This window comes from Salvelinus fontinalis, chromosome 2 (assembly GCF_029448725.1).
Source record: "Salvelinus fontinalis isolate EN_2023a chromosome 2, ASM2944872v1, whole genome shotgun sequence".
Classification (NCBI taxonomy): Eukaryota; Metazoa; Chordata; class Actinopteri; order Salmoniformes; family Salmonidae; genus Salvelinus; species Salvelinus fontinalis.
Genome location: NC_074666.1, coordinates 23,702,897 through 23,729,113, shown reverse-complemented (window position 1 = coordinate 23,729,113; position 26,217 = coordinate 23,702,897). Strand labels below are relative to the sequence as shown.

The window sequence follows — 26,217 nt, the reverse complement described above, 5'->3', positions numbered from 1 at the left end:
CATTCACTTGGTCAGTTGTATTGCCTCAATGACCATGGTGTGACCAAACGTAGTCATAATTGAACTCTTTGTATTGAACATGTTTTATGAAGTGCCTCCTCTTTTCTCTTTGTAGGTCAGTCCAGTGATACAGAGGAGGATACGGGCCTCTCTATCTGACCTGGACAACGAAGGGGACATTGAGAGCCTGTCTGTCCGGCAGCTCAAAGAGATTCTGGCCCGTAACTTTGTCAACTACTCTGGCTGCTGTGAGAAGTGGGAGCTGATAGAGCGGGTGCATCGGCTCTACAGGGAGAACGAACAGAACAGGAAGTCCAGTAAGCACCACGTTGAATCATTTTAGTCCCCCTATACCAACCAACCTAATCTTAACTACAACACTACTGATCCTTTTGATAACGACCTTCATAGATCATCAATCTCCAGTTCAAACCTAGTTTGAACAATAGAGAAACTGTCTAAGTTAAAACATCTTTCTTTGATTTGGTATTATTCACAGGTCCAGATACACAGTATTAAAGATGTATTTCTGTATTTTCTTCCAGTGGAAAATGTCAGCAACATCAACAGCATGTCTGCAGGTGAGGGCATTCAATACTGTTTTGTTGGGTTGTATTGTATATTACATGATGCACATACAGTTGAAGTTGGAAGTTTACATACGCTTAGGTTGGGGTCATTAAAACTCATTTTTCAACCACTCCACAAATTTCTTGTTAACAAACTATAGTTTTGGCAAGTCTGTTAGGGCATCTACTTTGTGCATGACACAAGTAATTTTTCCAACAGTTGTTTACAGACAGATTATTTCACTTATAATTCACTGTATCACAATTCACAATTCACAATTGGGTCAGAAGTTTACATACACTAATTTGACTGTGCCTTTAAACAGCTTGGAAAATTCTAGAAAATTATGTCATGGCTTTAGAAGCTTCTGATAGGCTAATTGACATCATTTGAGTCAATTGGAGGTGCACCTGTTGATGTATTTCAAGGCCTACCTTCAAACTCAGCGCCTCTTTGCTTGACATCATGAGAAAATCAAAAGAAATCAGCCAAGACCTCAGAAAAAAAGTCTGGTTAATCCTTGGGAGCAATTTCCAAACGCCGGAAGGTAACACGTTCATCTGTATAAACAATAGTACGCAAGTATAAACACCATGGGACCATGCAGCCGTCATACCGCTCAGGAAAGAGACGCGTTCTGTCTCCTAGAGATGAACGTACTTTGGTGCGAAAAGTGCAAATCAATCCTAGAACAACAGCAAAGGACCTTGTGAAGATGCTGGAGGAAACAGGTACAAAGTATCTATATCCACAGTAAAACGAGTCCTATATCGACATAACCTGAAAGGCCGCTCAGCAAGGAAGAAGCCACTGCTCCAAAACCGCCATAAAAAAGCCAGAGTACGGTTTCCAACTGCACATGGGGACAAAGATCGTACTTTTTGGAGAAATGTCCTCTGGTCTGATCACACAAAAATAGGACTGTTTGGCCATAATGACCATCGTTATGTTTGGAGGAAAAAGGGGGAGGCTTGCAAGCTGAAGAACAACTTCCCAACCGTGAAGCACGGGGGTGGCAGCATCATGTTGTGGGGGTGCTTTGCTGCAGGAGGGACTGAAAATGATGTGGATATATTGAAGCAACATCTCAAGATATCAGTCAGGAAGTTAAAGCTTGGCCTCAAATGGGTCTTCCAATGACCCAAAGTATACTTCCACAGTTGTGGCAAAATGGCTTAAGGACAACAAAGTCAAGGTATTGGAGTGGCCATCGCAAAGTCCTGACCTCAATCCTATAGAAAATTTGTGGGCAGAACTGAAAAAACGTCTGCGAGCAAGGAGGCCTACAAACCTGACTGTTACACCAGCTCTGTCAGGAGGAATGGGACAAAATTCACCCAACCTATTGTGGGAAGCTTGAGGAAGGCTACCCGAAACGTTTGACCAAAGTTAAACAATTTAAAGGCAAAGCTACCAAATACTAATTAAGTGTATGTAAACTTCTGACCCACTGGGAATGTGATGAAAGAAATAAAAGCTGAAATAAATAATTCTCTCTACTATTATTCTGACGTTTCACATTCTTAAAATAAAGTGGTGATCCTAACTGACCTAAGACAGGGAATTTTTAATAGGATTAAATGTCAGGAATTGTGAAAAACTAAGTTTAAATGTATTTGGCTAAGGTGTATGTAATCTTCTGACTTCAACTGTATATTTGAGTTGTGTACAGGAAATGACTATGTACAGGAAATGGCTGTGTAATGGAATTGTGTATAGGAAATGACTGTGTATAGGAAATGACTGTGTACAGGAATTGTTTTAATACTATGTGAGAAGGAAGAATTGGAGTAAGAGGTTGTGTCCTATTAGAATCACTAATGGTTGTTTTGTTACTGCTCCTTTCCTTTTGTAAATAAAGTGGTGTCATATCCTCCGCCTATCTGCAATGGTGAGGTGGAAGGTAGGCATGTCTAACTCCACCACTATCCCACCTGCAAAACCATCACTGTCTTCAAATACATCTCTCCATATTGATGCATGCTGAAGTCTAATTTCCCATTCAATCCCAACCATAACCCCTCCTGAGTAATACGCTATGTGCTGTTCTGAGAGAGACCACCTCATCCTGCTGTTTAACTGGCTATTTGGGCACTACGTCATCATGTACAGTATGTGAATGACCCAAGAGAAGACATCCATCCTCAGGCTGCTAGCTCCGTGGAGTAATACTATTTTCTCATGTGTTGTTTTTCTCCACAGACAGTGTAAAGGCTCAGCTGGCCTCTGATGACCACCTATGTCGCATCTGCATGGACGCTGTGATCGACTGTGTGCTGCTAGAGTGCGGTCACATGGTCACCTGTACCAAATGTGGGATGAGGATGAGCGAGTGCCCCATCTGCAGGCAGTATGTGGTGCGGGCCGTGCACGTCTTCAAGTCTTAACTCTGCCTTGAGCGTGCATGTCAGCCAAGGACATTGAAGCTGTGACGTAGTGTGTGCATATGCTTGAAAACCTGAGGGAGTGTGAATGGTTTTGCAAGTTTCCAAGGACGTAATGCTGCAGCAGATGTGCACATCCTCCAGTTCAAATGACATGCAGAGCAGACAGCTTCACACAGCCTGACTTTTACTACAGCTACTAGAACTTCAAGAGCCCCACAGGAAACTGCTCTGTCGTGTCTGGACCTCCCCTGGCTCCGGGACACTGACTAACCTTCTGTCTTTAGTGTGATACACACTGAATTGTTTCACAAATAACTCTACAATATCTTATTTTACAGTGCTTCATTTCAATTCGTTTTTTACTTTTAATAAACCATGAAGCGGAATTGGTCCCATCAGAGCCGGTATACCGAACGGGGACACAGGGCTTGTGCCCCGGGGCCCAGACCTTCCTCAACCAAATTTCTATTATTACATTTTTTGGGGTTGTGGGTCAGTGGGCCCCCCAGATAGCAAATAGTGTAAAATTACAGGAAATTAGCTTTAAAACGGCAACATATTCTCTTTGCCTCATGATAAAATGTGTAGAAGGAGGGAGGAGTGCCTTGAGGTCGGTGCCCCAGGGTTCCAAATGCAGTAGTCTGGCCCTGGGTCACATGGATACTTGAATTGGATATGTTTCATGGTGAGTAGGTATGAGGTGATCAAGGTGGAGATCATTATGATATCCCAGGGTTAGAGTCAATATGGTTTACACACTCACACCACACCAGGCTATACTATACGTATCTCCTTTAATGTTCTTTAGTATGTGCAATATTAAAAAATAGACTTCTACATCTGTCTATGAAACTAGTCTGAGAAACTCAACCAGGCTGCATGTCTCTGTGCTGTTCCATTCTACACACACAGGGGAGGGTGTTTTAGGTGCCAAACTTCATTACTGATGTCTGATTGCTGTTTCTATGCCAAGTGTCACTCCTCACTTCAGACCATGCATTGCAGATTTGAGCAGCATCCAACCCAATCAATATGTAAACCATCAAGCTCAGTGATTGGTTGGATTGTAGGGAAGCTCTTGAGCCACATGCTATGGGTTATAGGGTGCTTCAGTTCAAGGCTGTCCAACCCATGTTCTCCTTGCATGTGTTTAGTCAGTCACAAGTGAAATCACATGATGATCTTGTTTGTTTAGAGAAGGCTCCTGTCTACTGTGGTAACATACCATATGCTGTGGCTGGGTCATCCCATGCTTTACGTTCTTATGCTCTTCGTCGGTGTATCTTTTATTCAAGTCTGGCATGACTGACAATGTGTCTCTGCTACTTAGCTTAATTAAGCAATATCATTCCATTACTTTTCCTAGGTGTGTTGTCCATTGGCTCAGTGTTCACCTCTTGAAGGTGACAGGTGCTAATTCCTCTGTTCTGAGCTCATATTTAAAAGTCTTTTATCACGTTGTGGGTTTGTCTTTTAATATCTCTTTTCAAGAGAAGAAAAGGATGCATAAACTCAGTCTTAAGTTTATTTGTTTATACAAATACAACTTCTGTTCTATCATAAAATTATATTTATTCAAATGTCTATTGAAAAAAAAAAAATCTACTAATGCCTGTAGATCGTTAGACAAAAAGCTTATTGCTGTAAAATAATTGCATATGATATGTAAGCTATTGATAAATATATATTTTTCCATTTGCTTTGGATGTCTTAATATAATTTATTAGCATTTGATAGTTTAAGAGGTTGAATATAATTGTTTTCAGAATGTAAATTCCCTTAATTTGATCAAATTAATGACTCTCCAATCAAAAACAGAGATCACTGATCATGACATTTCCCCATTAAAGTTGTCATTTTATTTTGGAGCATTTCTTGTCCTTACCTGCTAGGGGATTCAAAACCTTATGAATATTTGTACATTGCACACGGTAGCGAACACTGTCACTGTGTTTACATGTATGTTTATAATAATGCTGCGATATCTCAGATGTCACTTGTAGGCAGCTATATGATGTCAAAGTAGGATGAGTTATAGCTATGAGCACTCTATGGAATCCTGGAACTTTGTATTTTGGAATGTTGAACTTTTTATTTTGGTAATTACAAGTATTTAATAGATTGAATAAAATACTGTACCATATAATAAGCAGAGATCCTGTTTTGTTTTTTTAACACTGCTGTATCTGACCGGTTACCCTAAATCAATTGTTTATCCCCGGTTTAATGAATGCAAGTTGACAAAATGGCAAACTATTCCAAATGTTGATGTTTAAGGTCTTTATTTCAGAATGTAAAAACCGTTAATAGATATTCCAAGATATGACATACTTTAAACATATTTCACAAATGTTTTGTTTACATATTGCACACAATGCTTATAAACATGACCAAAAAGATAAATTAAGACAATCGTGGAAACATGACCAAAAATAGAGAGTTCAGTATTTAGAATTAATTTTTAGTAACTCAAGTCACAAACAGTTCTCTATACAGTATATACAGTTGAACCAATGACATACTAGTACTAAAATATTTCCCAACTGCACAGGGAAGACATGGTTGGTAGATAGACCTGTCCTCATACAAAAGAAGTATATGTATATACACATTAGGACCCCCCAGTAGCCATACTTTTGTTATTTCCTGTAATTAACACGCGTTAAATACAAACTGGGGAACTGTACGGTCAGTGTCTGACAGGTAACTAACTACATTCCTTATATTACACCAGTAGTAAGTAGTGGCTTTACTTATATTACACCAGTAGTAAGTAGTGGCTTTACTTGTGTATGCAGGTTATTATTATACACATACTATACTGTGTCTGGTTAAAGAGATTCTCCAGTACTTTTGTATACTTTTTAGCCAGTAGTTCTGAAAGTAGCGCTCAGAAGATAAAACTGGTCCCCGAAAACTGCATACCACATCAGATATGTGCACCACATCATTGCTCTCTCTCTCGCTCTATTATGTGTGCATCTTGCTAGCTGTCGCTCAAGCATTTCACGGTTAAGTCTACAACCATTGTATTCGGCGCACGTGACAAATACAATTTGATTGCGAGGGGCTGAAGCTCAAATTGCTAGGGGGCTAGCCCACGTGGGGGAAAATGGCAGAGCCTACAGTTTCCAGTTAACAGTCGCTTTAAAACTAGCGATTTCGTGGAACAGTAATTCTGTTCATAGATTATGCATGTATGAACGGCATTGACACATTCAGTCGAAAGTGGGAGGTTTAAAAAAGACTCACTAGTCGGCAAAGTTCAGGAGCATGTCTTTAAAACCTGCATCTATAGGTGTGAGAATCCCTTTTTAAAAATAAATACAATTAAAAACAGTATGGTAATGTCACCAGCCTAGTATATGGAGACTGATTGACAGAATCTTGGTATGCAAGTCGTAGACTTTAAATCAGTCTCATGATGCTTCCTCTAGCAAACGGTCACTGGTGCCAACTCACACTGGCTTGATAAACCTGGGAAAGTACAGTAATATTTAAAAAATTGTCAAAGTGGAAATCGATTTTTATAGATATTTAGAAATTGAAGTGGAGTCAAATATTTAGAAATTGAAGTGGAGTAAAACAACTGTTCTATGGAAAGGAGAAAGTACCTGTGTACAGACAAATACACATATCAAAATGAAATAGCAGCAATTAAATAAATACAATATAAAACACCTGCACAGAAAACAAGCTAATGCTCTATTGGCATAAATCTTCAGAGAAGGTTTGAGTCTAAATAATAAAAAACAAACTGAGGCAGATTGACACTATTCAATCAAAATGGTACATGTAAATCAGTGAATTCAGTACTGCACAAAAGTATGAAACACTTTCTGATAAAAAAACATTGTTCTGTATAATGTAGAAACGGTGCATTGCAACAAAATAAAATAATGAAAAGAATTAGAAAAACATGACCATTGTGTACACCAGGGCTGGCCAATCATTTTGGCTCGAGGGCCACATCAGCTTTTCAAAATTAAACGTTGAGCCGCACAGATTTATTTTCGGACTGATATGTTTGTTCGTCAAAAGCAAATTTGCAGGTCAGGAAAAAAAGGCAGTTATTTGAAAATATATCGGCCCATTATAATATCTATATAGTTTTAGATGTTCAAGAGTGGCCTGGAGTGGTTTTTAACCCAAAACAATCATTCCTCATAGAAAGAGAACACCTGCTCTTTCAATGACAGACTGACCAGGTGAATCCCGGTGAAAGCTATGGTACCTTATTAATGTGATGTTAAATCCACTTCAAATCAGTGTAGATGAAGGGGAGGAGACCCGTTAAAGAATGATTTCTAAGCCTTGCAACAATTGTGGCATGGATTGTGTACGTGTGCCATTCAGACGGGGAACGGGAAGACAAAAGATTTAAGTGCCTTTCAAAAGGTTATTGTAGTAGGAGCCAGGCACACCAGTTTGAGTGAGTCAAGAACTGCAATGCTGCTGGGTTTTTCACACGCAACAGTTTCCCGTGTGTATCAAGAATGGTCCACCACCCAAAGGACATCCAGCCAACTTGACAGAACTGTAGGAAGCATTGGAGAAAACTTGACACCTTGTAGAGTCCCCAACGTAATGAGGCTGTTGAGGGCAAAAGGGTGCAACTCCATATTAGGAAGGTGTTCCTAATGTTTTTTTCACTCAGTGTGTGTGTGTGTGTGTGTGTGTGTGTGTGTGTACATACATACACTACCGTTCAAAAGTTTGGGGTCACTTAAAAATGTCCTTGTTTTTTTAAAACACCAGTCTCAACGGCAACAGTGAAGAGGCGACTCCGGGATGCTGGTCTTCTAGGCAGAGTTCCTCTGTCTTGTGTCTGTGATCTGTTGCCCATCTTAACCTTTTATTTTTATTGGCCAGTCTGAGATATGGCTTTTTCTTTGCCGCTCTGCCTAGAAGGCCAGCATCCTGGAGTCGCCTCTTCACTGTTGACGTTGAGACTGGTGTTTTGCGGGTACAATTTAATGAAGCTGCCAGTTGAGGACTTGTGAGGCATCTGTTTCTCAACCTAGACACTCTAATGTACTTGTCCTCTTGCTCAGTTGTGCGCCGGGGCCTCCCACTCCTCTCTATTCTGGTTAGTGCCAGTTTGCTCTGTTCTGTGAAGGGAGTAGTACACAGCGTTATACAAGATTTTCAGTTTCTTTTCAATTTCTCGCATGGAATAGCCTTCATTTCTCAGAACAAGAATAGACTGACGAGTTTCAGAAGAAAGTACTTGGTTTCTGGCCATTTTGAGCCTGTATATTCGAACCCACAAATGCTGATGCTCCAGATACTCAACTAGCCTAAAGAAGGCCAGTTGTATTGCTTCTTTAAATCAGCACAACAGTTTTCAGCTGTGCTAACATAATTCCAAAATGATTTTATATAGTTGAAGTCGGAGGTTTACATACACTTAGGTACCACGTTCATCTGTACAAACAATAGTATGTAAGTATAAACACCATGGGACCACGCAGCCGGCATACCGCTCAGGAAGGAGACGCGTTCTGTCTCCTAGAGATTAACGTACTTTGGTGCGAAAAGTGCAAATCAATTTCAGAACAACAGCAAAGGACCTTGTGAAGATACTGGAGGAAACAGGTACAAAAGTATCTATATCCACAGTAAAACGAGTCCTATATCGACATAACCTGAAAGGCCGCTCAGCAAGGAAGAAGCCACTGCTCCAAAACCGCCATAAAAAAGCCAGACTACGGTTTGCAACTGCACATGGAGACAAAGATCGTACTTTTTGGAGAAATGTCCTCTGGTCTGATGAAACAAAAATAGAACCGAATGGCCATAATGACCATCTTTAGTTTGGAAGAAAAAGGGGGAGGCTTGCAAACCGAAGAACACCATCCCAACCGTGAACCACAAGGGTGGCAGCATCATGTTGTGGGGGTGTTTTGCTGCAGGAGGGACTGGTGCACTTCGCAAAATAGATGGCATCATGAGGAAGGGAAATTATGTGGATATATTGAAGCAACATCTCAAGACATCAGTCAGGAAGTTAAAGCTTGGTCGCAAATGCGTCTTCCAAATGGACAATGACCCCAAGTATACTTCCAAAGTTGTGGCAAAATGGCTTAAGGACAACAAAGTCAAGGTATTGGAGTGGCCATCGCAAAGTCCTGACCTCAATCCTATAGAAAATTTGTGGGCAGAACTGAAAAAGCGTCTGCGAGCAAGGAGGCCTACAAACCTGACTCAGTTACACCAGCTCTGTCAGGAGGAATGGGACAAAATTCTCCCAACTTATTGTGGGAAGCTTGTGGATGGCTACCCAAAACATTTGACCAAAGTTAAACAGTTTAAAGGCAAAGCTACCAAATACTAATTGAGTGTATGTAAACTTCTGACCCACTGGGAATGTGATGAAAGAAATAAAAGCTGAAATAAATAATTCTCTCTACTATTATTCTGACATTTCACATTCTTAAAATAAAGTGGTGATCCTAACTGACCTAAGACAGGGAATTATTACTAGGATTAAATGTCAGGAATTGTGAAAAACTGAGTTTAAATGTATTTGGCTAAGGTGTATGTAAACTTCCGACTTCAACTGTATATATGTATGTATGTATTTATAGAGTTCACTTGCAGAAAGAAAAAATTAAATACTTCAATATCTTAGCAAAGACAAACAAAGAAAAAAAAAAAACATGCGCTGTCAAATTTCCAGGACAGCCAGGTGTCCTGCCTTTCATGTTGAACATCCTGTTCTGGAAAACATTCTTTCTTCAGCAGCACAATAGCCATTCAATGAGTATCAGGGCAACAGTCACTATTAAAATGTCTTATGCCATTTCCGATGTGAGTTGTTTTTTGCACAGAGATGCGTGAAGTACAACACCGTCTCCATGGTGATAACATCACCCTTGCCAGTTCCTTATTCTAACGAGTGTCCTAGCTAGCCAGTGCATACAGTACAGTCTTCGTCAACCTGCTGTTTGTCCACTAGCTGAGTTTCAGCAGTAGTTTCTCCTCTACTAGTTCAAACTGTACACTCACTGACATCTCAGCAATGAATTGCTCGCAGCCCTCTTTGGTCACCTGCTTGCAGTATCGCAAGTCAATATGACAGATGCTTCCACAGCGCTTGAAGTAGGTCAGGGACTGGTCCGTGATTCTGTTGCACACTGCAGATATTAGGGAGGAGGAATATACAGTATTAGGTTGTCGTAATATGAGACCATTCATCATCTTCAGTTAAAACACAAAGATAGGCGCCTCCTATATACTTGGTCATAACAGTCATTTGTTTTCTAGAATAAAGGCTCCAATCAAAACCTCACCATAGTCATGAGCATATTGAGTGCTGTCAATGGGTGACGGCTTCCCCCATTAACAGTGACTGACAGTGGATAATTAGACATCAGTGGTGCCAGAGAACCCCCTGTCTGTCTGTCCCACATTGACCCAACCTTTAACAGCACTACTCAGGGAGAGGAGAACCATGGGGGTACTTCAGTTATGGTGTTTGGAATGGAGCCTAGTTTTACTCCACCCCATGGCTTCAACTGCGCATCAGAAATAGAGACAATTCTCTATTTAAGCTATTTATACTTTATACTGGTGTTTATGGGGTCGTTATATGACTTTATGGAGGCACACATTCATCTCAGTAGGGAACATTTGTTATTCAATAAGACCTATGAAGCAATGAATGAACATTGCAATGAGCAGTCAATGGCCATGTCCGGATTCTCACCAGTATGTTCTAAATAGTGAATAGTACTGTTAGCAGTGATTACTTTTAGTAGAGACATTCTGACAAGGCCAATGTCTATAGTGATAGTAGGCATTGTGACATGGCCTTGTATGATCCTACCGGAGAGGTTGATGTCAGTGAGCGAGTCTCTGGTGGTGGTCCCTGCAGCAGTCAGGATGTTGACTGACTGGTCAGTAACATGGTTGCAGTAGCTCAGGTCCAGTCTGGTCAGCTGGGGCATGTAGCGGATGAGGAGGCGCAGAGAGGTGTCCGTGATGTCCAGCCCGGCCAGACGCAGGTCCACCACATTTCGCAGCTTACTCCTGTTGTCCAGCTGACCTAGAGAGGTAGAGAGAGACAAAGATTGAATGCATGTCAAGTTCTTTTTTAAATCTTTTTTTTTAAAAGCTTCCTTACGTCTACTAGGAGCAAAATCGAATGCAAGCTTTTCCAGCTGTGTGGCCTATAAAGACCGACACAAATGGTCAGCAGAGAGCACAGCAAGACCTGACATGGATGGGCTGCAGCAGCCTGACTGGACTCCAAAGCAGATTGACATACTGTTCAATACTTCACACCATGTGTCCAGATGGTCACTAACACAGTGCAGGATGGTGAAAACCTACCTGGTCTGTTGTCTGTGGGGGGTGAGAGCAGATCCCTCATCTGGGCGTCTTTGAGACCCTCTACCCACTGGACGTCCAGGGTCCGCAGCAGTGGGCAGCTGGCGGTGCAGAGGGCAGACACAGCCACCCAGGAGCAGCCTGAGAGCAGCAGCATCCGCAGACCTGCAGGGACAACAGTCAGGGGTTAAGAGGGGTCAAACTCAACAACATCACTCACTCTCTCAATTCCTACTAAACACACCATAGCACTGTCAAAATGACCGAAACCAAAACGCCATAATAATACAGAATTGGGTTTGCCTCCCTTGGACTAAGTCAGTCCTAATTAAGTAACTCAAAACTCAAAGCGTGTAACATTATCTGCTGCCCCGTTCAATCCTTTTGGGGGGGGTCTTAATAGTCTCCAACAGTTCATTAACCTAAGGGTGCAAAATCAAGCAAACAAAAACCCTCACTATGCAAATGTAATTACAGTCGCCGCATAATTAATTCTAAGAAGAAACAAAGCCAATCGTCAGAAACACTGAGGAACCCCTGGGGATACCATTATTATGGAGCAGAATGTCAGACATACAGCATTCTCTGAAACTTCCAGCTCACCCAACCAAGGAAACAAAGACAGCGTTACATTATCACCAAACTAGTCACATTAAATACGTTCTTATCAATGCTCTCAGTACAGAGAAGCACAGTAACAGGCTGCAGTGGTGACATCAGGTTTGCAGTGTGTACCCAGAGCCATGGACAGACACAGTATAATGGCTAGGTGTATACTGTAGACCGTTCTATTAAAAAGCCACAGAGGGATATGCACATTGCCTCAGTTACAACACTGCTGGCTGGTGTTGAATATACCTGGCAGTCTGTTGATGAGCCAGCTGAGCTGCTTCTTGGAGATGTTGGTCCAGCTGAGGTCCAGAGCCACAGGCTGTCTGCGGATGATGCCACTCAGCATGAGGGGAGTGATGGACTTACAGCGGTTCAGATCGATCTGCGTCCACAGTCTCTTATCACAGCACCTGGGGAGGCAGGGACGAAGGTAACTACACGATCACACAGCCACCATAGCTACAGCCGTGGAAAGACTACACTGAGGTGAGAGCTCTAGGCAAGCCACGAGCCTTACAGCTTAGTGTTCATACGGTCTTTCCAATTAACAAGGACCACTTTGAAAAACACAACCCACTATTCACAAGACTGACTTGTCCAACTTTGTACCAGACGTTTTGGTCTATCAGGCCCTGTCTGGACTTGGCAGTTCATGCAGCTTTAGTATTCTGATAATGGAGTTCTGATCATGGAATTCCGAACACGTCACGAGTCTACATTTAAATGCGTCCACATTGTGTCCGTTCCTGCACTATAATCAAATGCCAGTGTGCATTCTACAAATGGTGGAATACACCAAATATGATAACAACAACAACAACAACAATAGACGGCAGTAGCTAACTACTGTATAGCTAAGTAGCCAGCTAACCTCTGTAGTTACCAAGCAATGCTGAAGGGATTGCATAACTCTAGCCAAACAAAAGCATTTATGAGGCCAGCAAACACGATCCTCACACGCTAGGAACGCATTTCCTCCAATGTTATAATGATGGCCTTTCGAGGGAGTTTTTCCTAGCCACCGTGCGTCTACACCTGCATTGCTTGCTGTTTGGGGTTTTAGGCTGGGTTTCGGTACAGCACTTTGAGATATCAGCAGATGTAAGAAGGGCTTTATAAATACATTTGTTTTGATAAGGTGCCTCTCGGTCCCAAAACACAAGTTTTCTAGACACTGATGACGTCGTCCACTGTATGCGCTTTTGGTAGCCTGATTGCATCCAGACTGAGGAGAAATCCGCACACAACGCATCCCTGACCACCTCCTGAAGTGGTCAGACAGATCTGAACACAATCAGACCACAAAGTGACTTTTGTGCGTCTAGACCCATACGATCTTCGTATTCTGATAGCAGAAGTTGCATGTAATTGTCAAGTGTAGACACGACCTCCGATAGCTACAGCTCACCATCTGTTCCAGGTCTTGCAGACGCGCATGCAGACACACAGGTCTCTGTGTGCGAGGTGGCCGAACACGACCATCCACACCTCCCTGCGCATCACGTGGGCCTGTCCGTCATCCAGGGGAAGTCTGTCTGGCGGGGGGCTGATGGGAGGCGGCCGGATCACGTGACGCTCCATCTGTACACACTTGGACGGTGAGTGGCAGGGAGGGGGGCGTGGGCAAATAGGTGTGATCGGAGAGCTGCGGTTCCACCCCAGGGGCGAGAGCTGGCGGGGCGTCCCGTTCACCTCCCGCCCCCTGGGGTGGAGCCAGTCTCCGAGGTCACTGCTGCCGTTGTCGAGTGGCCGCTTGGGCTTATGCTCCTCCCCGTCACTCTCAGGCTCTGTCTTCATTGGCCTGTGGTTCTGATTGGCCAAGCTGTCCTCGGTCTTCAATGGTCGACGGTTGTGATTGGATAGGCCATCCTCAGTCTTAATTGGCCTGCGGTTATGATTGGTGGGGGAGTCCTCTGTTTTTAGTGGTCTGCGGTTCTGATTGATAGAGTCCTCAGTCTTCAGTGGTCGACGGTTGTTATTGGTTGGGCTGTTCTCCCCCTTCAGTGGTCTGCGGTTCTGATTGGCCAAGCAGTCCTCGGTCTTCTGGATCTCCAGGTTGAGCTCTTTGCTCAGCTCCTTGCTCAGCTCTTTGTTGGGTAGGCGGCGTCGCTGGTGTGCCTTCAGCTGGCCAAGTGTCTTCTCTGGGGCATCGCCCCCCTCACTGCTGGGCCCTGCCCGGGGAGAGCTGGAGCAGGACTGGTCACTCTCTCTGGCTGCAGACGTCCGTAACAGTGGACTCAGCATAGTCTTTACTTTACCGTCTTTACTGTCCTCTACACCATCTTTCTCCTCTTCTTCCTCCTCATCTTCATCCTCTTCTCTTTTCCCTTTAGCTGCAACCCTGTCCCCTGTGTATCTGTCATCTTCATGGTCTTCGTCCTCATCAACTTTCTCTTGCTTGATGGGCTGTAACAGCTTGGAGGTGAAGGTGTCATCGGGTTTTGGGGGCTTCTTCTGTAAGGGCACATGGGGAGCATATCAATTACTCTGACATTCATTTGTTACAATCATCTTTACAGTTTTAATTTGCATTTTTATAAAGACCTTATTTATCATAGATTTTTCTCCAAACAGTGTTTGACAAGTAAGTGGACTACAAATTCTAAATTCAAAAGGGTTGTTTGGTAATAGAATCTTGACAAAATAAACTCTGGGCCTTATCAAATCTGTCTCTTATCAAATCAAGAGGAATGCTCAGTAAAGACAGTCAATATAAAAATAAATTATCCATGGTCAGCTTAAAGCCTGTTGGATAAATTACCTTTTTCTTGACAACAGGAGGCTCGTCCTCATCTTTGATGTCGAACAGCTTCCTCTTCTTCCTCAGAGGGTTGTCCTCAGGCCTGGGTCGGGGATGAGGTAGCCCGCCCAGAGACAACATGGGAGAACGTTTCTTCAGAGGAGGATATTCCTCTGCTTTCCTCTTGGGGGTGTCATCACGCTCTACCTTCCTCTTCACTGCAGTGGGTGATGTTGGCACACTGGGCAGGTCGGACTCTTCCTTAACGTCACGGTTCAATCGCGAGTCCTTCAGCAGCGACCCGGGAAGGTTGGACGCGTACTTGAATCCTGGTCCTCTTTTTTGCTTGACAGCCAAAAGGGAAGAAACAAGGGAAGACAACTTTATACCTTTTGCCTATTTGTTTCCAGACAATTCAAGTCTTTTTATAATAAACGTGATTTATTGAACAGTGCAGAGCGTAGATATTCTGCCTAGAACATTCATTTCCACAACCACATAGATGCTTACTTTCCCGGTCTTCCCTGCATGGTTGCATTTTGGACACTCCCAGCAGTTTGGCAACTCTTCATTTACAACTCCACCAGAATTCTTCACCTGAACAAGAGAGCACAAGTAGTGAGTGGGTGAAGGTGATAGGAAGCACAAGTAAAAGTGATAAAGTATGAAACAAAGCTATCATTTATCATTTGCAGAATAAGTCCTTTATAGCAGGGGAAAGCAACTAGATTAATCTGCGGACCAATTTTTGTCGGAGCGGATGATGGGGGGCCGGAACATAATTATGATAATATGTACACAGCAAATTGACCACAACTTAGACCCTCATATTTTTGGGGGGTGAAAAATATAGCTACGAGCAGCAATAAAACAGGGTTCACAGGGTGACAAAAGGAACACAAGATCAGTTGGATAACAAAGCAAGCACTATCATGTAGGAACTACTGTATCTTCCTTTATGTGCACTAAATACAAAATCATTAGCGTTACATATGCAAAGAGTGAGTTGTTCATATTTTTCTTGTTTAAAAAAAATATATCAATACCAAATTCAGTGTAGTACATCTTAAGGACGTCCATGATAACAATGACAAGTTTCAAGTCGATAGGCCACTGTTAAATGTGGATTTACAGTGGGTTAAATGAGCACTTCAAATCAGATTTTGATTTGTCAATAACTCAGCCATCTTTTACTGATCAGGACCAAATTTGGTGTCATTTGGTCCTATGGCTCATGAGAAGATATTTTAAAAGTATTTTGGCATATTTTAACATATGTGCTAATATGCATCTACTGGCGAACATTGAGGGATCATTGTGATGAGTCCAACAACCATACAAGCCACCTGGCCTAATTGAGCAGTCGGGGGAGAAGGGCCTTGTTCACGGAGGTGACCAAGAACCTGATGGTCACTCTGACAGAGCACCAGAGTTCCTTTGTGGAGATGGGATAACCTTCCAGAAAGACAACCATCTCTGCAGCACTCCACCAATCAGGCCTTTATGGTAGAGTGGCCAGAGGGAAGCCACTCCTCAGTAAAATGTAAAAGGCACCTAAAGGACTCTCAGACCATGAGAAACAAGATTTAGATTTTCTGGTCTGATGAAACCAAGACTGATCTCTTTGGCCTGAACGCCAAGCGTCACATCTGGAGGAAACCTGGCACCATCCTTACGGTGAAGTAAAGTATTGAGTAAAGGGTCTGAATACGTATGTCAATGGGATATCAGTTGTTTTTTTTCATACATTTGAAAACATTTCTAAAAACCTGTTTTTGCTTTGTCATTATGGGGATTGAGAAAAAACAACATGTAATCCGTTTTAGAATAAGGCTGTAACGTAACAAATGTCAAACGGAGCAGCGGATATGGGGGTTTAAGTGAGACTGCTTATAACTGCGCCACGGCTTTGCTCTGAACCCCTAATAACAATCATTTCATACCTTGAATACATTGAGACACGTTCACGTATGTCTCTTTATTTGTGGGAATACCTGGGAACAGATTTCCTAAATTAAACTAATTTTTTGCTCCTGTGACTTGCTCCTGGTGACCAAAAACATCAATCTTAAAAATTCGAAATAGTTTTTTTTGGGGGTGCGGGACAAAACCAAACCACTTTCAGTCGCCGACCCCTGCTCTATAGGAGGAAGGGCTACCATAAACAAATATTACTGCAGTAATGTAAGTGCTCACACTGAATCAATTAAATCAAACAGATAAGATGCTTATTAACAGCATACTGCCTTGAGCAGTTTACCTTGAGGCAGAGTGGATGGACTATCTCATTGCAGATGGAGCACTCCATGAGCATGAGGTTAAATTTGTCCTCCTCTTCCTCCACTGTGTCCTCCTTCCCTGCCTCCCCACACACCAGACACACCGCAGTGTGTGGCAGGACAGGCTGGAGACAACAAACACCACATTAGTATATTAGAAACTCCCCCTCTGCACATAGTCACCAGATAAAATGTCCACACACATACAAAGAATGTCCAAATACTCTGCAGGTTAGTATGAGGCCTACCGCGATACACTGCCTCATGATGCAGGACTGTTTCATGCGACCCGGCCCGCCAAACTTCTTCATGTCTTTACAGAAGTGGCATTCTCCACACTCTGTCCTCAGGCACGCCTCACACTTCCGACATCGCGTCCTCCTTCTCCGGGCCCCAGACGTGCTCCGGCTGGCCGACAGCTTGACCGCAGGCGCAGGAGACGAGGCCGCCATTTTGGGTTTGGGCCTGTTGGGAGGTCTCTGCTGCTGAATGGAGAAGATGAAGAGGTAGGAGTCAGGTATCTTTATAGTACAACAACACAAAAACTGAAAGCAAGGTCTAGTACAGAGACAGATGGATCTGGGCCTATATTCACAAAGAGTCTCAGAGTAGGAGTGCTCATCTAGAATCAGGTCCCAATCAGTCCAAATACTCCCAATTCATTATGATCTAAAAGACTGACACTTGATCAACACCTACTCTGAAAGGCTTTGTGAATACAGGATCAGGTCTGCAGGGTGTTGCAGTATTTGCTGTCATATTGACCCCAGAATTGGCAGCTGTTTAGGGAAACCAGGTGAATTGACTCATCTAATCAATCCCAGCAGTTGACCAACTAAGTTCTGCACCACAAGAAGCAGTGCTTTTATTATGACCTGTGATACCTAGTTCGCTGGTCTAACCATCTACTACAGAAAACACAGAACCATGGGTACAGGCCTAGATCCCTGTCATTTGAGAGAAGAGAAGGCAGAGAAAAAGGAGCCAGCGGGCGGGCTGCCTTGGAGAATTCATTATCAAATCAAAGTTTATTTGTCCCGTGCGCCAAATACAACAGGTGTAGACCTTACAGTGAAATGCGTACTTACAGGCTCTAACCAATAGTGTGAAAAAAAGGTATGTGTGTGTGTGTAGGTAAGTAGGTAAATAAATAAAACAACAGTAAAAATACATTTGAAAATAAGAGTAGCAAGGCTATATACAGACACAGGTTAGTCAGGCTTATTGAGGTAGTATGTACATGTAGGTATGGTTAAAGTGACTATGCATATATGATGAACAGAGAGTAGCAGTAGTGTAAAAGGAGGGGTTGGCGGGAGGTGGGACACAATGCAGATACCCCGGTTAGTCAATGTGCGGAAGCACTGGTTGGTCAGCCCAATTGAGGTAGTATGTACATGGATGTATTGTTAAAGTGAGTATGCATATAAGATAAACAGAGAGTAGCAGCGGTGTAAAAGAGGGGTTGGGGGGGGGGGGGGGGGGGGGGGCACACAATGTAAATAGTCCCGGGTAGAAGTCTTATGGCTTGAGGGTAAAAACTGTTGAGAAGCCTTTTTGTCCTAGACTTGGCACTCCGGTACCGCTTGCCATGCGGTAGTAGAGAGAACAGTCTATGACTGGGGTGGCTGGAATAAACCCCCACTGCCTTCCATTCTGCTAGCAAATGTGCAATCTTTGGAAAATAAAATCGATGACCTACGCGGAAGATTAAACTACCAACAATCAAAACTGTAATATCTTATGCTTCATGGAGTCGTGGCTGAACGACATTATCAACATACAGCTGGCTGGTTATACACTGTATCGGCAGGATAGAACAGCGGCGTCTGGTAAGACAAGGGGCGGCGGACAATGTATTTTTGTAAATAACAACTGGTGAACGATATCTAGGGAAGTCTCGAGGTTTTGCTCACCTGAGTTAGAGCATCTCCTGATAAGCCGTACACCACGCTATCTACCTAGAGAGTTCATTTGTATTTTTCGTAGCGGTCTACATACCACCACAGACTGAGGCTGGCACTAAGACCGCACTGAATGAGCTGTATTCCGCCATAAGCAAACAGGAAAACACTCACCCAAAGGCGGTGCTCCTAATAGTCGGGGACTTTAATGCAGGAAAACTTAAATCAATCTTACCAAATTTCTATCAGCATGTTAAAATGTGCAAACAGAGGAAGATGTATTTATTTTTTATAAATAAATAAAATTAAACACTTCTGGACCACCTTTACTCCACTCACGCATACAATGCTCTTCGTCGCACTCCATTTGGCAAATCTGACCATAATTCTATCCTGATTCCTGCAGGAAGCACCAGTGACTCAATCAATAAAAAAGGGGTCAGATGAAGCAGATGCTAAGCTACATGACTCTTTTACTAGCACAGACTGGAATAAGTTCCGGGATTCCTCCGATGGCATTGAGGAGTACACCACATCAGTCATTGGCTTCATCAATAAATGCATAGATGACGTCATCCCCACAGTGACCATACGTACATACCACAACCAGAAGCCATGAATTACAGGCAACATTCCCACTGAGCTAAAGGCTAGAGCTGCCGCTTTCAAGTAGCTGGAATCTAACCCGGAAGCTTATAAGAAATCCCGCTATGCCCCCCGACGAACCATCAAACAGGCAAAGCGTCAATACAGGACTAAGATCGAATTCATACTACACCGGCTCTGACGCTTGTCGGATATGGCAGGGCTTGCAAACCGTTACAGACTACAAAGGGAAGCACACCCGAGAGCTTCCCAGTGACACGAGCCTACCAGACGAGCTAAACTACTTCTATGCTCGCTTTGAGGCAAATAACACCGAAACATGCATGAGAGAACCAGCTGTTCCCGGAAGACTGTGCGATCACGCTCTCCGCAGCTGATGTGAGTAAGACCTTTAAAACAGGTCAACAGGGCCAGACAGATGACCAGAACATGTACTGCGAGCATGCACTGACCAACTGGTAAGTGGCATCACTGACATTCTCAACCTCTCCCTGTCCGAGTCTGTAATACCAACATGTTTCAAGCAGACCACCATCGTCCCTGTACACAGGAACACTAAGGAAACCTGCCTAAATGGCTACCGACCCATAGCACTCACATCTGTAGCCATGAAGTGCTTTGAAAGGCTGGCCATGGCTCACAGCAACACCATTATCTCAGAAACCCTAGACCCACTCCAATTTGCATACCACCCTAACAGATGATGCAATCTCTACTGCACTCCACACTGCCCTTTCCCACCAGGACAAAAGAAACACCTATGTGAGAATGCTATTCATTGACTACAGCTCAGCGTTCAACACCATAGTGCCCTCAAAGCTCATCACTAAGCTAAGGACGCTGGGACTAAACACCTCCCTCTGCAACTGGATCCTGGACTTCCTGACGGGCCGCCCCCAGGTGGTAAGGGTAGATAGCAACACATCCGCCACACTGATTCTCATCACAGGGGCCCCTCAGGGGTGCATGCTCAGTCCCCTCCTGTTCTCCCTGTTCACTCATGACTCCACGGCCAGGCATGTCTCCAACAGCATCATTAAGTTTGTCGATGAGAACCGACAACGATGAGACACCCTATAGGGAGGTGGTCAGAGACCTGGTCGTGTGGTGCCAACAGCCTCTCCCTCAATGTGATCAAGACAAAGGAGATGATTGTGGACTACAGGAAAAAGAGGACCGAGCACACCCCCATTCTCATCGACGGGGCTGTAGTGGAGCAGGTTGAGAGCTTCAAGTTCCTTGGTGTCCACATCACCAACAAACTAACATGGTCCAAGGAAGCACCCCAAGATAGTCGTGAAGAGTGCACGACAAAACCTATTCCCCCTCAGGAGACTGAAAAGATTTGGCATGGGTCCTCAGATCCTCAAAAGGTTCTACAGCTGCACCAGAGGGCATCCTGACTGGTTGCATCACTGCCTGGTATGGCAACTGCTCGGCCACCAATACAGAGGGTAGTGCGTACGGCCCAGTACATCACTGAGGCAAAGCTTTCTGCCATCCAGGACCTCTATACCAGGTGGTGTCAGAGGAAGGCCCTAAAAATTGCCAAAAACTCCAGCCACCCTAGTCATAGACTGTTCTCTCTACTAGCGCACGGCAAGCGGTACCAGAGCGCCAAGTCTAGGTCCAAGATGCATCTAAACAGCTTCTACCCCCAAGCCATAAGACTCCTGAACATCTAATCAAATGGCTAACCAGACTCTTTGCACTGCACCCCCCCCCCCCCCTTTACACCGCTGCTACTCTCTGTTGTTATCATCTATGCATAGTCATTTTAATAACTCTACCTACATGTACATATTGCCTCAATTACCTCGACTAACCGGTGCTCCCACACATTGACTCTGTATCGGTACGCCCCTGTATATAGTCTCGCTATTGTTATTTTACTGCTGCTCTTTAATTACGTATTACTTTTATTTCTTTTTCTTTTTTTTCTTTTTTTTCTTACTGCATTGTTGGTTAGGGGCTCGTAAGTAAGCATTTCACTGTAAGGTCTACACCTGTTGAATTCGCCGCATGTGACTAATACAATTTGAAGTCATCAACATCTGACCGCACTCAAGTGAGAACATGCAATTTTTCTAACTCAAATCATCTGCACTCCAACATCTTAAAAGCTTGGTTTGAAAGTGTTTCCATGTTTCCCTAGCAACATTGTATGCCAAAACACTAACGCTTTTACGTAACAACGAGAGGGCACAAGTTTAAATATGCTGTAAAATTAAATTGAAGGCAGTGGGAGATTGAGGGGAGGGGAGGGGCTGCTTTGATGTGGAGAATTTTCCATTATTGAGTCTATTTCTTCCTGAGAGTGTTTATTTTCCCCTCTTATTTCTGGCCCTGAGCCAACGCAGAGACAACGTTGTATGTGCTGCTCATAAAACACACACACACACACACGTTAAAATATTTTTTGGGATCAAAAAAGGTGGATGTGGCAATAGCCATGGTCTGCCCATCGACGCAGCCGAATTCGGTCCGGTTCATGTGCAAGAACATTTGAGGCCCCCAATCTTGGCGGTATAGAGTAATGTTTGCATTTTAAGCCAATTATCTGCAATTCTACACATGGAGCGGAGAGAAAATGTTGCAATATTATAGCGAATTCCCTGCGATTTAACATCCTGCCGTGGAGCTGAGAAAAATGTGCAATTCTATGCATTTTGCCATGGGTAATGCTGTAATATGCTCAAACAAAATCAATAATCCCGAATGTATTCATTTTTCCCCCTAGCTTTTATTTTGGTGAGTTAGTTCTCAAAGATGATATATATATTTTTTAAATACAGTGGCCCCAAAGGCAATACTTTGTAGAGCTACCTTTTGCAGCAATTACAGCTGCAAGTCTCTTCGGGTTTGCCTCTATAAGCTTGGCACATCTAGCCACTGGGATTGTTGCCCATTCTTCAAGGCAAAACTGCTCCAGTTCCTTCAAGTTGGATGGGTTCCGCTGGTGTACAGCAATCTTTAAGTCATACCACAGATTCTCAATTGGATTGAGGTTTGGGCTTTGACGAGGCCATTCCAAGACATGTTTCCCCTTAAACCACTCAAGTGTTGCTTTAGCAGTATGCTTAGGGTCATTGTCCTGCTGGAAGGTGAACCTCCATCCCAGTCTCCAATCTCTGGAAGACTGAAACAGGTTACCCTCAAGAATTTCCCTGTATTTAGCACCATCCATAATTCCTTCAATTCTGACCAGTTTTCCAATCCCTGCCAATGAAAATAATAACATGATGCTGCCACCACCGTGCTTCACTGTGGGGATGGTGTTCTCGGGGTGATGAGAGGTGTTGTGTTTGCGCCAGACATAGCATTATCCTCGATGGCCAAAAAACTACATTTTAGTCTCATCTGACCAGAGTACCTTCTTCCATATGTTTGGGGAGTCTCCCAAATGCCTATTGGCGAACACCAAACGTGTTTACTTATTTTTTTCTTTAAGCAATGGCTTTTTTTCTGGCCACTCTTCCGTAAAGTCCAGCTCTGTGGAGTGTTTGGCTTAAAATGGTCCTATGGACAGATACTGCAATCTCCGCTGTGGAGCTTTGCAGCTTTGTTGCCTCTCTGATTAATGCCCTCCTTGCCAGGTCTGTGAGTTTTGGTGGGCGGCCCTCTCTTGCCAGGTTTGTTGTGGTGCAATATTCTTTCCATTTTTTAATAATGGATTTAATGGTGCTCTGTGGGATGTTCAAAGTTTCTGATATTTTTTTATAACCCAACCCTGATCTGTAGTTCTTCACAACATTGTCCCTGACCTGTTTGGAGAGCTCCTTGGTCTTCATGGTGCCGCTTGCTTGGTGGAGCCCCTTGCTTAGTGGTGTTGCAGACTCTGGGGCCTTTCAGAACAGGTGTATAAGTACTGAGATCATGTGACAGATCATGTGACACTTCAATTGCACACAGGTGGACTTTATTTAACTAATTGTGACACTTCTGAAGGTAATTGGTTGCACCAGATCTTATTTAGGGGCTTCAGAGCAAAGGGGGTGAATACATATGCACACACCACTTTTTCATTTTTTGAAACACTCAATTTTTTTCATTTCACTTCACCAATTTGGACTATTTGGTGTATGTCCATTACATGAAATCCAAATAAAAATCCATTTAAATGACAGGTTGTAACGCAACAAAATAGGAAAAACACCAAGGGTGATGAATACTTTTGCAAGGCACTGTATACAGTACCAGTCAAAAGATTGGACACACCTACTCATTCAAGGGTTTCTATTTATTTTTCAATATTCTCTACATTGTAGAATAATAGTTTAGACATGAAAACTATGAAATAACACATATGGAATCATGTAGCAACCAAAAAAGTATTACATAAAAATATATTTCATATTTGAGATTTTTCAAAGTAGCCACCCTTTGCCTTGATGACAGCTTTGCACACTCTTGGGCCCCCGAGTGGTGCAGCGGTCTAAGGCACTGCATCTCAGTGCAAGAGGCATTATTACAGTCCCTGGTTCGAATCCAGGCTGTATCACATCCAGCCGTGACTGGGAGTCCCATAGGGCGGCGCACAATTGGCCCAAGTTTGTCCGGGGTAGGCCGTCATTGTAAATAAGAATTTGTTCTTAACTGACTTGCCTAGTTAAATAAAAGGCTACATTTACCTACAATGCATTTCAAATCAACATGTGTGCCTTGTTAAAAGTACATTTGTGGAATTTCTTTCCTTCTTAATGCATTTGAGCCAATCAGTTGTGTTGTGACAAGGTAGGGTGGTATACAGAAGAAGCCCTATTTGGTAAAAGACCAAGTCCATATTATGGCAAGAACAGCTCAAATAGGCAAAGAGAAACAGCAGTCCATCATTACTTTAAGACATGAAGGTCAGTCAAACCTGGAAAATTTCAAGATTCTTCAAGTGCAGTCGCAAAAACCAGCAAGCGTAATGATGAAACTCTCTCATGAGGACCGCCACAGGAAAAGAAGACCCAGAGTGAACTCTAATGAACTTATCCTCTGCAGCAGAGGTAACTGCACCTCAGATTGCAGCCCAAATAAATGCTTCAGAGTTCAAGTAACAGACACATCTCAACATCAACTGTTCAGAGGGGACCGTGTGAAATCAGGCATTGGACACCAATAAGAAGAAGAAGAGACTTGCTTGGGTCAAGAAACACAAGTAATGGACATTAGACTGGTGGAAATCTGTCCTTTGGTCTGTTGAGTCCAAATTTGAGATTTTTCGTTCCAACCGCTGAGTCTTTGTGAGACGCAGAGTAGGTGAACAGATGATCTCCACATGTGTGGTTCCCACCAAGAAGCATGGAGGAGGAGGTGTGATGGTGTGGAGGTGCTTTGTTGGTGACACTGATATATTTAGAATTAAAAAGGGCACACTTAACGAGCATGGCTACCACAGCATTCTGCAGCGATACGCCATCCCATCTGGTTTGCGCTTAGTGGGACTATCATTTGTTTTTCAACAGGACAATGACACAACACACCTCCAGGCTGAGTAAGGGCAATTTACCAAGAAGGAGAGTGATGGAGTGCTGCATCAGATGACCTGGCCTCCACAATCACCCGACCTCAACCCAATTGAGATGGTTTGGGATGAGTTGGACCGCAGAGTGATGGAAAAGCAGCCAACAAGTGCTCAGCATATTTGGGAACTCCTTCAAGGACTGTTTGAAAAGCATTCCTCATAGGGCGTCGCACAATTGGCCCAGCGTCGTCCGGGGTAGGGGAGGGTTTGGCCGGGGTAGGCCGTCATTGTAAATAAGAATTTGTTCTTAACCGACTTGCCTAGTTAAATAAAAAGGTTAAATAAAATAAAAAGCTGGTTGAGAGAATGCCAAGAGTGTGCAAAGCTGTTATCAAGGCACAGGGTGGATATTTTGAAGAATCTCAAATATATTTTGATTTGTTTAACAATGTTTTGGTTACTACAGGATTCCATGTGTGTTATTTCATAGTTTTGATGTCTTCACTATTATTCTACTATGTAGAAAATAGTAAAAATAAAGAAAAACCCCAAAATGAGTAGGTGAGTCCTAACTTTTGACTGGTACTGTATATAGGTACATTATCTTTTCTACATATTTCAAAATTACAACTTAGGCGGACCGGAAAACACTTAGGTGGAACACCCAAGCATTTTCTATACAGAACAATCCCTTATATAGATGTACTGTCTGCAAACAGGACATATAGGCTATGCCTGGTCACTTAAAAGGAGAAGACCCAGGGGAAATTAGCTACTGTAAACAAACTCATATTTTAAATCATATTCAAAATCACACTGATTTTCATATAAATATTTTATTTGTTATACTATTTTGATATTGAATACTGCAGAGTAGGTCTTGCAAGTTACACATTTCACTGTACCTGTGCACGTGACAAATAAAACTTGAAACATCCCGAGGGTACTGTGAATTCATCTATATTAGGCAGACTATTGGAGGTTTGTTTCTGTACTGAACAAAAATACAAAGCAACATGTAAAGTCTTGGTTCCATGTTTCATGAGCTGAAGATCCAGAAATGTTCACAAAAATATTATTTCTCCCACATTTTGTGCACGTTTGTTTACATCCCTGTTAGTGAGTATTTCTCCTTTGCCAAGATAACGCATCCACCTGAAAGGTGTGGCATATCAAGAAGCTGATTAAACAGCATGATCAGTACACAGATGGACCTTGCGCTAGGGACAATAAAAAGCCACTCTAAAATGTGCAGTTGTCACACAACACAATGCCACAGATGTCTCAAGTTGAGAGAGTGTGCAATTGGCATGCAGGAATGTCCACCAGAACT

At 43.1% G+C, this 26,217-nt stretch overlaps 2 protein-coding genes across 9 annotated transcripts in view; one reads left to right on the top strand and one right to left on the bottom strand.

The window, feature by feature from the left end:
* LOC129814978 (E3 ubiquitin-protein ligase RNF34-like) overlaps nucleotides 1-5,106 on the top strand; it is a 28,473-nt gene extending 23,367 nt beyond the window's left edge. For all 3 annotated transcript variants that reach the window (XM_055868187.1, XM_055868178.1, XM_055868197.1), the window contains 4 exons: nucleotides 116-317; nucleotides 546-581; nucleotides 2,432-2,473; nucleotides 2,773-5,106. In XM_055868187.1, coding sequence (XP_055724162.1) covers nucleotides 116-317; nucleotides 546-581; nucleotides 2,432-2,473; nucleotides 2,773-2,957 — 465 coding nt within the window. In that variant the 3' untranslated portion in view covers nucleotides 2,958-5,106. The remainder of the gene's footprint in view (nucleotides 1-115; nucleotides 318-545; nucleotides 582-2,431; nucleotides 2,474-2,772) is intronic.
* Nucleotides 5,107-5,222: 116 nt separating this feature from the next.
* Nucleotides 5,223-26,217, bottom strand: part of LOC129814938 (lysine-specific demethylase 2B-like) — a 51,293-nt gene continuing 30,298 nt past the window's right edge. For 3 of the 6 annotated variants that reach the window (XM_055868142.1, XM_055868110.1, XM_055868149.1), the window contains 9 exons: nucleotides 17,171-17,407; nucleotides 16,904-17,047; nucleotides 15,154-15,240; nucleotides 14,665-14,997; nucleotides 13,312-14,357; nucleotides 12,150-12,313; nucleotides 11,295-11,456; nucleotides 10,789-11,007; nucleotides 5,223-10,096 (listed from right to left, as the gene is read on the bottom strand). In XM_055868142.1, coding sequence (XP_055724117.1) covers nucleotides 9,915-10,096; nucleotides 10,789-11,007; nucleotides 11,295-11,456; nucleotides 12,150-12,313; nucleotides 13,312-14,357; nucleotides 14,665-14,997; nucleotides 15,154-15,240; nucleotides 16,904-17,047; nucleotides 17,171-17,407 — 2,574 coding nt within the window. In that variant the 3' untranslated portion in view covers nucleotides 5,223-9,914. The remainder of the gene's footprint in view (nucleotides 10,097-10,788; nucleotides 11,008-11,294; nucleotides 11,457-12,149; nucleotides 12,314-13,311; nucleotides 14,358-14,664; nucleotides 14,998-15,153; nucleotides 15,241-16,903; nucleotides 17,048-17,170; nucleotides 17,408-26,217) is intronic. The other 3 variants (XM_055868124.1, XM_055868118.1, XM_055868133.1) reach the window with 3 other exon arrangements.